The sequence below is a fragment of the Dama dama genome, chromosome 3 (assembly GCF_033118175.1).
Source record: "Dama dama isolate Ldn47 chromosome 3, ASM3311817v1, whole genome shotgun sequence".
Taxonomy (NCBI): domain Eukaryota; kingdom Metazoa; phylum Chordata; class Mammalia; order Artiodactyla; family Cervidae; genus Dama; species Dama dama.
Window position 1 is genome coordinate 47,053,281 of NC_083683.1, and position 13,846 is coordinate 47,067,126.

Sequence of the window (13,846 nt, forward strand, 5' to 3'; positions counted from 1 at the left end):
ATGGACACCTGAAGTCTGATTAGCAGAGGCCTTGTAGTTGTGGTGAGACCCAGAACTTAGGACTTGGAGCAAAGTGGTGCAAGAAGTAGTTGGGCTGGTGAAAGACTTAGTCAGGTGTATTTGGAGACCATGAGTGGACTGCTTAGGCTGGGGTAGACTTTGTGGAAGAAAGCAAGTGGGCACTGCCGTAACTTTGGAAAGGTAAGGTGGGGGCCCAGATTGAAGAAGACCTCAAATTATAATAATATCTATTGAATAATGACTGCTAAACATTGTGCTGAGCACTTTCCATTTATTGTGTAATACAATCATCACAACAAAAACATTAAATAGGTACCATTATTATTTTTTTTAAACTTTTAATTTTGTATTGGGGTGTAGTTGACTAACAATGTGAGAGCGACCGGTGAACAGCTAAGGGACTCAGCCATACATATACATGCATCCATTCTCCCCCAAAGCCCCCTCCCATCCAGGCTGCCACATAACATTGAGCAGAGTTCTGTATGCTGAACAGTAGGTCCTTGTTGGTGATCCATTTTAAATATAGAAGTGTGTACACGTAATAGTTACTATTATCTTAGGTTATGGAAAAGGAAACTGAGGCAGTAAGATTAACTTGCTCAATATCATATAACTAATAGCTGGAATTTGAAGCCTGGCCCTCATATCCTCTTAACTGTTTTACCACCTCAGAATAACCAGGAGAGGGTGTTTGGTTCATCTTCTTAAAAGTAGGGAGTCAGTTAAGCTTTCTGAGTAGTGGAGAAATATGCAGTGTATAAGATTTTAGGATGATTTGGTGTCTGCTTGTTTCTCTTTTTCTACCTAGTGTCCTGGACAGGCAGAAGAGTGGTTTGTAGGTGGTGTGTGTTGTGGCCAAAGCAACTCTGGCATTAGGCTTTGGCACTCTGCCCACATCTTGGGTCCTTGGGCTGCACTTAGTTGCTATAAGAATATGACTTTTGAAGAATGCTTTCTAGGTCATAAAGTAAACTTGTATTCTGGTCACATTTGATCTTCTCAATAGCTCTGTGAGATAAGCAGGATAAGGAATCATGATCTCTGTCAAATAGAAGAGTAAACTGAGGCTCATAGAGGTGAAGTGACTTTAATACATTGGTTCAGTAAATATTTACTGAGTACCTTTTCCTAATACCATGCAAGTAAAAACAGCTATGTGTTCTGTAAATAATAGAATTGAGTCACCTATGCTACCTGGCTCCTAGTCCAGTGGTCTTTCCACCATGCCATGCGATTGTTTTGCTTGGCTTGGTGGAAGTCAAGGTGTTGGAACGCCAGACATTGACCTCGATGCCAGGCTCACTTGGCTCTTCCATCTCTAGACCTGGACAAATTCGCTGCAGAAGATATTATTGATCCTATTGCAAAGGCCAAGATGGTGGCTTTAAAAGGCATCAAGAAGGTGATGGCTCAGGGCAGCATTGGAGTGGCACCTGGTATGAACAGGTAAGATGTATGGGGTGGGAGCATTGCCTTTTTCCTTTTCCAGTCCTTCCCCTGTTCTTCATGATCCTCCTTCCTACTTGTCCCACCTCTTTGCCCTTCAACTTTCCCCATCACTAACTCATCCTCTTTGCTTTGGCGGACTCCAGGCAGCAAGTGTCCCTGCTAGCCCAGAGGCTCTCAGGGGGGCCCGGCAGTGATCTGCAGAACCACGTGGCAGCTGGGAGTGGCCAGGTAAATGGTCGGGTGGGAGCAGGAACTTGGGTCCTATGCCTTCAGGCCACCCTTCCTTAGGGCCTGGTACAGAACAATGACCCTTCAACAGTCTTTCTCATCCCAGGAGCGGGGTGCCGGTGACCCCTCCCAGCCTCGTCCCAATCCACCCACTTTTGCCCAGGGAGTGATCAGTGAGTATGGTGATGGGGAGGAATGTGCAAGGAAGTGGCTTGGGGAAAGAGGGGTTTGGATCCCCTGACACCTGTCTACTTCCTTTCCCAGATGAGGCTGACCAGCGGCAGTATGAAGAGTGGCTATTCCATACCCAGCAGCTCCTACAAATGCAACTGAAGGTGCTAGAGGAGCAGATAGGGGTGCACCGCAAGTCCCGGAAAGCCCTATGTGCCAAGCAGCGCACTGCCAAGAAGGCCGGCCGGGAGTTCCCTGAGGCTGATGCTGAGAAGCTGAAGCTGGTTACGGAACAACAGAGCAAGATCCAGAAACAACTGGACCAGGTAGGGAAGGCAGACTTCAGCCTTGCCACCAGGAACCTGGGAAGAGGGGTGGCACAGGTGGGTAGCCCCCTGGCTGACCTCCCTGACCCTCCCGTGTTAGGTCCGGAAGCAGCAGAAGGAGCACACTAACCTCATGGCAGAATATCGGAATAAGCAGCAGCAGCAGCAACAACAGCAGCAGCAACAGCAGCAGCACTCAGCTGTACTTGCCCTTAGCCCTTCCCAGAGTCCCCGGCTACTCACCAAGCTTCCTGGTCAGCTGCTCCCAGGCCATGGGCTGCAGCCACCTCAAGGACCCCCGGGGGGGCAAGCTGCAGGTCTTCGCCTGACCCCTGGGGGCATGGCCCTACCTGGACAGCCTGGTGGCCCCTTCCTCAACACCACCCTGGCCCAACAGCAGCAACAGCAACATTCTGGTGGAACTGGGGCCCTGGGTGGCCCCTCAGGGGGCTTTTTCCCTGGCAACCTTGCTCTTCGAGGCCTGGGACCTGACTCAAGGCTTTTACAGGAAAGGCAGCTGCAGCTCCAACAGCAGCGCATGCAGCTGGCCCAGAAACTGCAGCAGCAGCAGCAGCAGCATCTCCTAGGACAGGTGGCGATCCAGCAGCAACAGCAACAGGGCCCGGGAGTACAGGCAAACCAGGCTCTGGGTCCCAAGCCCCAGGGCCTTCTGCCTCCCAGCAGCCACCAGGGCCTCTTGGTCCAGCAACTGTCCCCCCAGCCACCCCAGGGGCCCCAGGGCATGCTGGGCCCTGCCCAGGTGGCAGTGTTGCAGCAGCAGCAACCACACCCTGGAGCTTTGGGCCCCCAGGGCCCTCACAGACAGGTGCTCCTGACCCAGCCACGGGTGCTAAGTTCCCCCCAGATGGCACAGCAGGGTCAGGGCCTTATGGGACACCGGCTGGTCACATCCCAGCAGCAGCAGCAGCAGCAGCAGCAACAGCACCAACAGCAAGGATCCATGGCCGGGCTTTCCCATCTTCAGCAGGGTCTGATGCCACACAGTGGGCAGCCCAAACTGGGTGCCCAGCCCATGGCCGCCTTGCAGCAGCAACAGTTGCAGCAGCAGCAGCTACAACAGCAGCAGCAGCAACAACTTCAACAACAGCAACAGCTTCAACAACAACAGCAACAGCTTCAGCAACAGCAGCAGCAACAGCAGCTACAACAACAGCAGCAGCAGCAACAGCAGCTACAACAACAGCAGCAGCAGCAACAGCAGTTACAACAGCAACAGCAGCAACAGCAGTTACAACAGCAGCAGCAGCAACAGCTTCAACAACAGCAGCAACAGCAACAGCTTCAACAACAGCAGCAGCAGCAACAGCTTCAACAGCAACAGCAGCTACAACAGCAGCAGCAGCAACAGCTTCAACAACAGCAGCAACAGCAACAGCTTCAACAACAGCAGCAGCAGCAACAGCTTCAACAGCAACAGCAGCTACAACAGCAGCAGCAGCAACAGCTTCAACAGCAGCAGCAGCAACAGCAACAGCAGCTACAACAGCAGCAACAGCAGTTACAACAGCAGCAGCAGCAACAGCTTCAACAACAGCAGCAGCAACAGCAACTTCAACAACAGCAGCAGATGGGCCTCTTGAGCCAGAGTCGAACTTTACTGTCTCCTCAACAGCAGCAGCAGCAGCAGCAGCAACAGGTGACACTAGGCCCTGGCATGCCAGCCAAGCCTCTGCAACACTTTTCTAGCCCTGGAGCCCTGGGCCCAACCCTCATCTTAACGGGCAAGGAACAAAGCATCGTAGAGACGGCTCTTCCTTCAGAGGCCAGTGAGGGGCCCTCCACACATCAGGGAGGGCCCTTACCAATGGGGACTGGACCAGAGTCCGTGGCCACTGAACCAGGAGAGATGAAGCCCTCACTGTCTGGGGACTCACAACTCCTGCTTGTCCAGCCCCAGGCCCAGCCTCAGCCCAACTCTCTGCAGCTGCAGCCACCTCTGAGGCTCCCAGGACAACAGCAGCCGCCAGTTAACTTGCTCCACCCAGCAGGCGCGGGAAGCCATGGGCAACCAGGCAGTGGATCGTCTGAGGCCTCGTCTGTGCCCCACCTACTGGCCCAATCCTCTGTTTCCTTAGGGGAACAGCCTGGATCCGTGACCCAGAACCTTCTGAGCTCCCAACAGCCCCTTGGACTAGAACGGCCCATGCAAAATAATGTAGGGTCGCAGCCTGCCAAGCCAGGATCTGTCCCGCAGTCTGGGCAGAGTCTGCCAGGGGCTGGGGTCATGCCTACAGTGGGTCAGCTTCGGGCACAACTCCAAGGAGTCCTGGCCAAAAATCCACAGCTGCGGCACTTGAGTCCTCAGCAGCAGCAGCAGCTCCAGGCGCTTCTCATGCAGCGGCAGCTACAGCAGAGTCAGGCAGCACGCCAGGCCCCACCCTACCAGGAGCCTGGGACCCAGCCCTCTCCCCTGCAAGGCCTTCTGGGCCGCCAGCCCCAACTTGGGGGCTTCCCTGGATCCCAGACAGGCCCTCTTCAGGAGCTAGGGGCCGGGCTTCGACCTCAGGGCCCACCCCGACTCCCTGCCCCACAAGGAGCCTTATCCACAGGACCAGTTCTTGGCCCTGTCCATCCCACACCTCCACCATCCAGCCCCCAAGAGCCAAAGAGACCTTCCTCCCAATTACCATCCCCTAGCTCCCAGCTCCCCTCAGAGGCCCAGCTCCCTACCACCCAGCCAGGAACCCCTAAGCCCCAGGGGCCACCCTTGGAGCTTCCTCCTGGGAGGGTCTCACCTGCTGCTGCCCAGCTTGCGGATACCTTCTTTGGCAAGGGACTGGGACCTTGGGACCCCCCAGACCACCTAGCGGAAGCCCAGAAGCTGGAGCAAAGCAGCCTGGTACCTGGGCATCTGGACCAGGTGAATGGGCAGGTGGTACCTGAGCCACCACATCTCAGCATCAAGCAGGAGCCTCGGGAAGAGCCGTGTGCCCTGGGAGCCCAGGCGGTGAAGAGGGAGGCCAACGGGGAGCCTGTAGGGGCACCAGGTACCAGCAACCACCTCCTGCTGGCAGGGCCCCGCTCAGAGGCCGGGCATCTGCTCTTGCAGAAGCTTCTACGAGCAAAGAATGTGCAACTCGGCACTGGGCGGGGGCCCGAGGGGCTGCGAGCTGAGATCAACGGGCACATTGACAGCAAGCTTGCTGGGCTGGAGCAGAAACTGCAGGGTACCCCCAGCACCAAGGAGGTGAGTACTCCAGCTAGAGTGGAGCAGACAGTGTGGGGCCTGGAGCCCGGGGGCAGAGCGAGCAGGTCTGGGTGAAACCAGAGGTGAGGGCTCCGAGGGGCATGGTGACCTTCACTGTGGGTTTGTCCGGCTTAGGATACAGCAGCAAGGAAGCCTTTGACACCGAAGCCCAAGCGGGTACAGAAGGCAAGCGACAGGTTGGTGAGCTCCCGAAAGAAGCTGCGGAAGGAGGACGGGGTCAGGGCCAGCGAGGCCTTGCTGAAACAGCTGAAACAGGTGACCCCCAGGAGCCAGTCCCTGGTCCCATCCCAGGATAGGGGGCAGCCTGGCCCCCAGCGGTGCAGTAGCAGAGAGGTACATGCTGCGGGATTCCAACCTTGTTGTCTTGCCCCTTCTAGGAGCTGTCCCTGCTGCCCCTCACGGAGCCTACCATCACCGCCAATTTTAGCCTCTTTGCTCCCTTTGGCAGCGGCTGCCCGATCAGTGGGCAGTGCCAGCTGAGGGGGGCCTTCGGAAGTGGGGTGCTGCCCACGGGCCCTGACTACTATTCCCAGCTGCTTACCAAGGTCAGAAAAATGGCAGTACCTTTTGGGGATGATGAGGTTCTTGGGGAGGTGGAGTTGGGGGTGGCAGACTTGAGCAAAGGGCTGATAGAGTGTGGGGCCAGGAGATTATGTCAGTTTCCCTATGCCATCTTGCACACAACACCCCACCCCGCCCCCAGAATAACCTGAGTAACCCGCCGACACCACCCTCGTCGCTGCCCCCCACCCCACCCCCATCGGTGCAGCAGAAGATGGTTAATGGCGTCACTCCATCTGAAGAGCTGGGGGAGCACCCCAAGGATGCCGCCTCTGCCCGGGATACTGAAGGGGTGCTGAGGGGTAAGTCAGGAGCAGAGTGGGCTACCTTTCAGCCCCGTCTTGGTGGCTAGGGTCCTGTGGTAGGGTTTGAGGTAGGAGTGGGTTACGTGTTGCTCTGTGTGCATACACAACAGATGGTATTTGAAATAGGAAGGGCCTCTTCGGGACCGATTTGTTGGAGCCAGGAGGGGCTTCTGCAGTCCAGAGCAAAGGCAGCAGGGCAGGGAGAGTATTAATGAAGCTTTTGTTTTTGAGGAATAACCAAGTTTCCTTACCCACAGGGTATGAACTCCAGTCAGATCTGGATTTGAACTCTGGCTCCTGCATTCATTTAGCTGTGCTACTGCAGCCAAGTAACTTGATTGACTTGTGTGAGCCTCAATTTTCTCACTCTAAAATAAAAATAATACTTAATGGAGTTGTTGAAAGACTATAACCAATGAGCGTACACTGCAGAGGACACTCTTTAGAAAGGCTCAATAAATTTATAGCTCGTGTACCCCAGACTGGTAGATGGGTGGATGAGTAGATAGTGGTCCGAGAACTGAGCTAGATCTTGTACCAGTTAGGCCTGAAACATGTGGGATAAAGTACCAGCAGCTCTGACCTGGCCTCAGCCTGACTTTTCTTCTCCTACCTACCCTGCAGATGCTTCAGAAGTGAAAAGTCTAGACCTGCTGGCCGCCTTGCCTACGCCCCCTCACAATCAAACTGAGGATGTCAGGTGCGGAAGGGGCAGAGATGGGGATGAGAAATTGGGGTGGGGGATCATTTCCTCATTTTTCCTTGTTTTTTCTTTTGACCAATGGCAGATTTCAAATAGGGCTGTAACATCCACAAATCTCTAGATTTGGGAGGGGGGCACCTGCTGGGCTGGGGCAGTGAGTGTCTGCTTTTGGCCCACAGGATGGAGAGTGATGAGGACAGCGATTCTCCTGACAGCATCGTGCCAGCTTCATCCCCTGAGAGCATCCTGGGGGAGGAGGCCCCCCGTTTCCCTCAGCTGGGCTCAGGCCGGTGGGAGCAGGATGACGGGGCTCTCTCCCCCGTCATCCCCATCATTCCTCGGGCCAGCATTCCAGGTAGAGGTGACTCTGGGCCTGGACCCGGCCTGGCCTGGTCAGGCTGCATTGTCAGAGGTCAGGGAGTGAGGCAGCTGGAGTTTACACAGGTCCTTCTTTGTCGTTCAGTCTTCCCAGAGAGCAAACCTTATGGGGTCCTGGATATGGAGGCCCCCAGGAAGCTGCCTGCCCCAACTTGGGAAAAGGGCAAAGGAAGTGAGGTGTCAGTCATGCTGACGGTTTCTGCTGCTGCCGCCAAGGTATGTCCTGGGGATGCCTCAAGGGCCGGGAGGAGATGCCGGTTAGAGGGCAGTCCCAGGAGCTTCTCTGAATAAATCATTTAAACCTGTGTATTGAGGACCTCCTGTGAATGAAAGCCTGAGCCGGAGTGTGGGATTGGAGAAAATGTAGCACAAGGGGCTGCCCTGCCCTCAAGGAGCTCACAGTTCAGGGGTAAAGACACAAGTCAACAAATAGAGTGTGTATAATGTGACAAGTGCTACCAAACATGTCCCCAGTCACATTGCATGGAATTCTGTTTTTTTTTGAAAATGTTATCAGGATCTTGTGATCAAAGGAAATTGGAAATCTTAGTTAAAATAGCAAAACAGGTTTTTTATTACAAGACTCTGCAGATCCTTTACTTTGCTGATGTGTACTGGGACTTTCCAAGGGGTGGATGCAGTGTGTCATTTCCTAAGCCCAGTTGCCGCAGGTCTCTTTCTGTGCGTTCCCGTTAATGCCCACAGTGATTTGAGAAAGGCTGCCTTTAAAGGAGGTACATGAGAAGAAGTCAGATGGCACAGGAGTAGGCCTGACGGGCCACATAGGGAGCTGTGTTCTGGGTGTCGTGGTCCCCACCAAGCTGGTGATAGTTCTCACTCTGCCACTCTGCCGACGTGGCTGTCATATTCCCCTTTCCTGCCCTGGCAGAACCTGAATGGCATGATGGTGGCAGTGGCAGAACTGCTGAGCATGAAGATCCCCAATTCCTATGAGGTGCTGTTCCCAGAGAACCCTGCCCGGGCCGGCATCGAGCCTAAGAAGGCGGAGGCTGAGGGCCCTGGTGAGTATGGCAGAAAAACTCCTTGGGGCCCACGGGGAGTGATTGTGGTGGGAGTCTCTGACTCCCTTCCTTCCTGCAGGTGGGAAAGAAAGGAGTCTGGGAGGCAAGAGCCCAGAGTCTGGACCTGATTGGCTGAAGCAGTTTGATGCTGTGTTGCCTGGCTATACACTCAAGAGTCAGTTAGACATCTTGAGTCTCCTCAAACAGGTGGGTCTGTTGGAGGAAGACAGGGTGGGTATCTGGCTAGGACAGAGAAGGCAGAGGGCTTTGGGGTGAGTGGAATCTGGGTGGGAGGAGAGAGGTGACTAGTTAATTGAGGAGCCAGCACTAACGGTACAGGGCTCTCCTATCTTCCCATAGGAGAGCCCTGCCCCAGAGCCCCCCACCCAGCACAGCTACACCTACAACGTCTCCAACCTGGATGTGCGACAGCTCTCGGCCCCACCTCCTGAAGAACCCTCCCCACCCCCTTCCCCTCTGGCACCTTCTCCTGCCAGCCCCCCTGCTGAACCCTTGGTTGAACTTCCAGCTGAACCCTCAGCTGAGCCACCGATCCCCTCACCTCTGCCACTGCCCTCGTCCCCTGAATCTACTCGGCCCAAGCCCCGAGCCCGGCCTCCTGAGGAAGGTGAAGATTCCCGGCCCCCTCGCCTCAAGAAGTGGAAGGGGGTGCGCTGGAAGCGGCTCCGGCTGCTGCTGACTATCCAGAAGGGTGGTGTGCGGCAGGAGGATGAGCGGGAAGTGGCTGAGTTCATGGAACAGCTTGGCACAGCCTTGCGACCTGACAAGGTGCCTCGAGACATGCGGCGCTGCTGCTTCTGTCATGAGGAGGGAGATGGGGCCACGGATGGGCCTGCCCGCCTGCTGAACCTGGACTTGGACTTGTGGGTGCACCTCAACTGTGCCCTGTGGTCCACAGAGGTATATGAGACCCAGGGCGGGGCGCTGATGAACGTGGAGGTTGCCCTGCACCGAGGCCTGCTCACCAAGTGCTCCCTGTGCCAGCGCACTGGTGCCACCAGCAGCTGCAATCGAATGCGTTGCCCCAACGTCTACCATTTTGCCTGCGCCATCCGCGCCAAGTGCATGTTCTTCAAGGACAAGACCATGCTGTGTCCGATGCATAAGATCAAGGGGCCCTGTGAGCAGGAGCTGAGCTCTTTTGCTGTCTTCCGGAGGGTCTACATCGAGCGGGATGAGGTGAAGCAGATTGCCAGCATCATCCAGCGGGGAGAGCGGCTGCACATGTTCCGGGTGGGGGGCCTTGTGTTCCACGCCATTGGACAGCTGCTGCCGCACCAGATGGCCGACTTCCACAGTGCCACTGCCCTCTATCCAGTGGGCTACGAGGCCACGCGCATCTACTGGAGCCTCCGCACTAACAACCGGCGCTGCTGCTACCGCTGCTCCATCGGCGAGAACAACGGGCGGCCGGAGTTCGTGATCAAAGTCATGGAGCAGGGCCTGGAGGACATGGTCTTCACGGATGCCTCTCCCCAGGGTGAGCATGGGACCCTCGCAGCCTAGTACAGCACTGGGTGAGCTTCTCCCAGAGTCACTTTTCCGATGTTGAGACGAGACCTTCAGGCTCCTTATTGAGTGATCTTGTTCCCCCACTTCTGGCAGGTAGAGGTCTCTTGAAGTTCTCCAGAGAAAGTGTTTTGACCTTTCTCAGCCACCTTGAATTCTCTGTGTAATTGAAGATACTTTGCTTCTCTGACTACACATATTCCAGCTCCTTTTCTTAACCTCAGTGGATCTAAAGGATACGGGTCTGAGACCTTGTCGCTCAGTTTACCCAGTCTCATCCTAGGCTTGAGTTCCTTACGGTTGCTTTCCCCTGGATAAAATCTTTTGATCTTGGTTTCGGTGTTAATGGTAAAGGTAACAGAATTAACATTGTAGTGAGCAAGTATTATGTGCTACAAACTGAGCTGAGCGGTTTATGTAGGTTATTTTGTTCATGCAACCCTTCAAGGTAAGTACTGTTATTATGCCAAGTTTATACATGAACTGAGTAGTGGAGAGATTTAAGTAGTGGGTTAGCCAAAAAAATTCGTTCAGGTTTTAGAAAAAACCCGAACCAACTTTTTGACCAACCCAATATTTGCCTTAAGGGCCCCATAGCCAGTATTAGAACCTGAACCCAAGTCTTCTCACTCCAGAACATGCCTGGCACTTGAGTTGCTCTGGCTCTCGTGTAAGGTCCGTGGACTGTTGGGTGTCCTGGGCCCTGGGCTCATGTTTCTGTGTCACAGGGCTCTATGATGCCCCTCCAGGGTGGGAAACCTGGCTTGTTGAGGGAGACTGAGACTGGGAGGCCAAGAGGTTCCTGAAGAACCACATACCCTCTTGATAGCAAGATGGGCAGGCTACAGAAAACCACCCTAGCATCGGGTGGAGGTTGGGGCTGAGGTCAGTAAGCAGAAGTTGCCTCTGAGGGCTGCCATCTTTCCTTGTCTCTTAGCCGTTTGGAATCGCATCATCGAGCCTGTGGCAGCCATGAGGAAAGAGGCCGACATGCTGCGGCTCTTCCCCGAGTACCTGAAAGGCGAGGAGCTCTTCGGGCTGACGGTGCACGCTGTGCTGCGCATAGCTGAATCAGTAAGGCGGGGCTGGGGGCTGGGGGCCGGGGGCCAGGAGCCAGGAGGGCCCTGGGAATATTGGTCTTGCCCCAGAAGTGCTCAGGCTGAAGTGGGTGTGACATGTGCCCACAGCTGCCTGGAGTGGAAAGCTGTCAAAATTATTTATTCCGCTATGGACGCCACCCCCTGATGGAGCTACCGCTCATGATCAACCCCACTGGCTGTGCTCGGTCAGAGCCTAAAATCCTCACACACTACAAACGGTGAGCTTGTGGGGCTGAACCAAGGGTTGTGGGTATGCGGTTGGTAGGGCCCTCTGGCTAATTATGAGTGTTTGGGGTTACAGATCAGAGTTCCCTTGGAGAGACTGGGGGTTCACTCTAGCCTCCTGACTAGAGAGTATACAGGTATCACTAGGGTATCCTTTTCCTCCCCCAGCCTCTCAGGTGCTTGGGGTTGACCTGCAGTCTAGGGACACTTCTCTTGGGTGTCCTGGGAATGGCCCTCGGGGAGGTTCTGGGTAGATGGTGGTGAGTTCTTATGTATAAAGGACCCAGATGCCACCATCCTGTCCTGTGTTGCTTCCAGGGGGCCTGTGATTCTCCCCAACCTTAGACAGATGCCCCATGAGTGCTAGATTCACCTTCCCGTCCCCAGGCTGAGTTGATGTCAAAAATAAATAATTAGGAATATAATAGAAAAAGTAATAAAACCTTACATTTGTATAGCACTTTATACTTTTTTTTTCAAAGCGTTTTCACATCCATTATCTCATTTGATCCTCACAACAACCTTATGAGGTAGGTAGGGCAGGTGGTATTATCCCCATTTACAGCTGAGAAAACTGAGACCCAGAAAGGTTAAGTGACTAGACAAAGGTCACAGCTGGGACCAGAGCCTTACCTCTTGACTTGTGGTTCACTGTTCTTGCTGTGTACCACAGTAGCCTGACCTTGGTCCCTGGGTAGAGGGAGGCAGAATCCACAAGAGGAGGGTTTTCTTGAAGGTCTTCGGTTGCTCTTTGGGCTGTCGTAGAGCGTCAAACTCTACCCTCGCCAGCCCTGGTCCTTGATGCTCTACACCAGTGGTTTTCAAACTGTGTTTCAGAAAGCCCTGGAACACATAAGCTGAGTGGGCAGAACTTGGCCCTCTTCATGCATAACTCCCCCCTTCTCCATATTGGATTCAACCAGAAGAGTTGCGTTTCCATCTAGTTTATGTATTGGTATTCCTGTAATGTTTTGTTAAAGTAAAAAACAAGATTTCTGCTGTATGAAAAAGAGTCAGTTTGAAAACCACTGCTCTGGGATGGGCAAGAACTTGGCTGATGCCCTAGGGTGGTGAAAAGGCATCCTGCTAGGCAGCAGCCATTCCCCTGCACTGAGCCATCTGCACAGAGCCCACTGTTATGGCGGAGAAAGGGAACAGTCTAAAGAAAGGAAAAGATACCACCATTTGGCTGTGAATTCAGGGCCAGTTTTAATTCAAATCCAGCCCAATGTGGTAGACATGGCCCCCGTTTGCAGAACTTCCATCATGAGCAGGAGATAGGACTCAGAGATTTCAACAAATCCGTGAGCTTAAATTCCAGGCCTGGGCTGCTTGGGGAAGACCTCCCAGAGGTCGTGAGCATGGCCTTGAGTCTGGTTTGGCAGGAGGGTGGTAGAAGGCGGGGAGATGGGAGAGCAGGCTCAGTGTAGGGGAATCAGTGCCCCTTCCCTCCCTTCACACCCCACCCCACCATCCTGGGCTCTCTCCGCCACACAGGGTGTTGGAAGGGTCCCTATAGCTAGTTGCTGCCTTGCCACAGCCAAGACTAAGATGCCTCTACTCCACTCGCAAGGCAGCACGTGCCCTCACTGGAGTGTTACACATCCCAGGGAGGAAGCGGGTGGTGTGTGCCTGGTCTGGGGTAGAGCTGTCTTGTCATGGACTGTGGACTGTATCACCTCCCAGGCCCCACACTCTGAACAGCACCAGCATGTCCAAGGCATATCAGAGCACCTTCACAGGCGAGACCAACACCCCGTACAGCAAGCAGTTTGTGCACTCCAAGTCATCTCAGTACCGGCGGCTCCGCACTGAGTGGAAGAACAATGTCTATCTGGCTCGCTCCCGTATCCAGGGCCTGGGTCTCTATGCAGCCAAGGACCTAGAAAAGCACACAATGGTCATTGAGTACATTGGCACCATCATTCGCAATGAGGTGGCCAACCGGCGGGAGAAAATCTATGAGGAGCAGGTATGGGCTGGCAGAGGGGCCATCATGGTACACTTAGCCAAGGGGCAGGGGCAGGATTGGGGCCAGAGGAGCAGGTGGAAAGCTGCTGTGGGAAGAGGAGGGGAGAGGCAGGAGAAAGGAAGAGTAAGAAATGAAGATGAGCTCACTGCCCAAGCCCACCACCTGACCCCACCACCACCACTGCTGCCCTTCTCTGATATTCTTGCCCCTTCTGCAACCTCTGCCTTTCTAGAATCGAGGCATCTACATGTTTCGAATAAACAACGAACATGTCATTGATGCTACGTTGACCGGAGGGCCCGCCAGGTGAGAGGGATGAGCAAGAAGGGATTTAGGAGTTCCCTCAGGGTGGCACTCTGGGGGTGGGCCAACAAGGAACCAGCATCATCCAACCCAGTAGCTTGATATTTCTGCCTTTGTCCCACTGCCTAGGTACATTAACCATTCTTGTGCCCCTAACTGTGTGGCGGAAGTTGTGACATTTGACAAGGAGGACAAAATCATCATCATCTCCAGCCGGCGAATCCCCAAAGGAGAGGAGGTAAGAGGAAGCATCTCTCAGTGAGTGACAGAGCAGCTCTCTCTCCTTCAATCCCAAGGCTAGCGCCCTCTCCCACTTCCTC

The 13,846-nt window shown here is 54.4% G+C and overlaps 1 protein-coding gene across 9 annotated transcripts in view; it reads left to right on the forward strand.

Moving 5' to 3' along the window:
* KMT2D (lysine methyltransferase 2D) overlaps positions 1-13,846 on the forward strand; it is a 38,985-nt gene that overhangs the window by 22,442 nt on the left and 2,697 nt on the right. For 6 of the 9 annotated variants that reach the window (XM_061128759.1, XM_061128791.1, XM_061128774.1 and 3 more), the window contains 20 exons: positions 1,347-1,470; positions 1,617-1,701; positions 1,808-1,874; positions 1,966-2,198; positions 2,299-5,406; positions 5,542-5,682; positions 5,805-5,972; positions 6,131-6,290; positions 6,918-6,993; positions 7,176-7,351; positions 7,460-7,590; positions 8,264-8,396; positions 8,476-8,603; positions 8,757-9,897; positions 10,864-11,000; positions 11,114-11,244; positions 11,734-11,781; positions 12,938-13,223; positions 13,456-13,529; positions 13,656-13,764. In XM_061128759.1, the coding sequence (XP_060984742.1) occupies positions 1,347-1,470; positions 1,617-1,701; positions 1,808-1,874; positions 1,966-2,198; positions 2,299-5,406; positions 5,542-5,682; positions 5,805-5,972; positions 6,131-6,290; positions 6,918-6,993; positions 7,176-7,351; positions 7,460-7,590; positions 8,264-8,396; positions 8,476-8,603; positions 8,757-9,897; positions 10,864-11,000; positions 11,114-11,244; positions 11,734-11,781; positions 12,938-13,223; positions 13,456-13,529; positions 13,656-13,764 (6,656 nt within the window). The remainder of the gene's footprint in view (positions 1-1,346; positions 1,471-1,616; positions 1,702-1,807; positions 1,875-1,965; positions 2,199-2,298; positions 5,407-5,541; positions 5,683-5,804; positions 5,973-6,130; positions 6,291-6,917; positions 6,994-7,175; positions 7,352-7,459; positions 7,591-8,263; positions 8,397-8,475; positions 8,604-8,756; positions 9,898-10,863; positions 11,001-11,113; positions 11,245-11,733; positions 11,782-12,937; positions 13,224-13,455; positions 13,530-13,655; positions 13,765-13,846) is intronic. The other 3 variants (XM_061128800.1, XM_061128825.1, XM_061128818.1) reach the window with 1 other exon arrangement.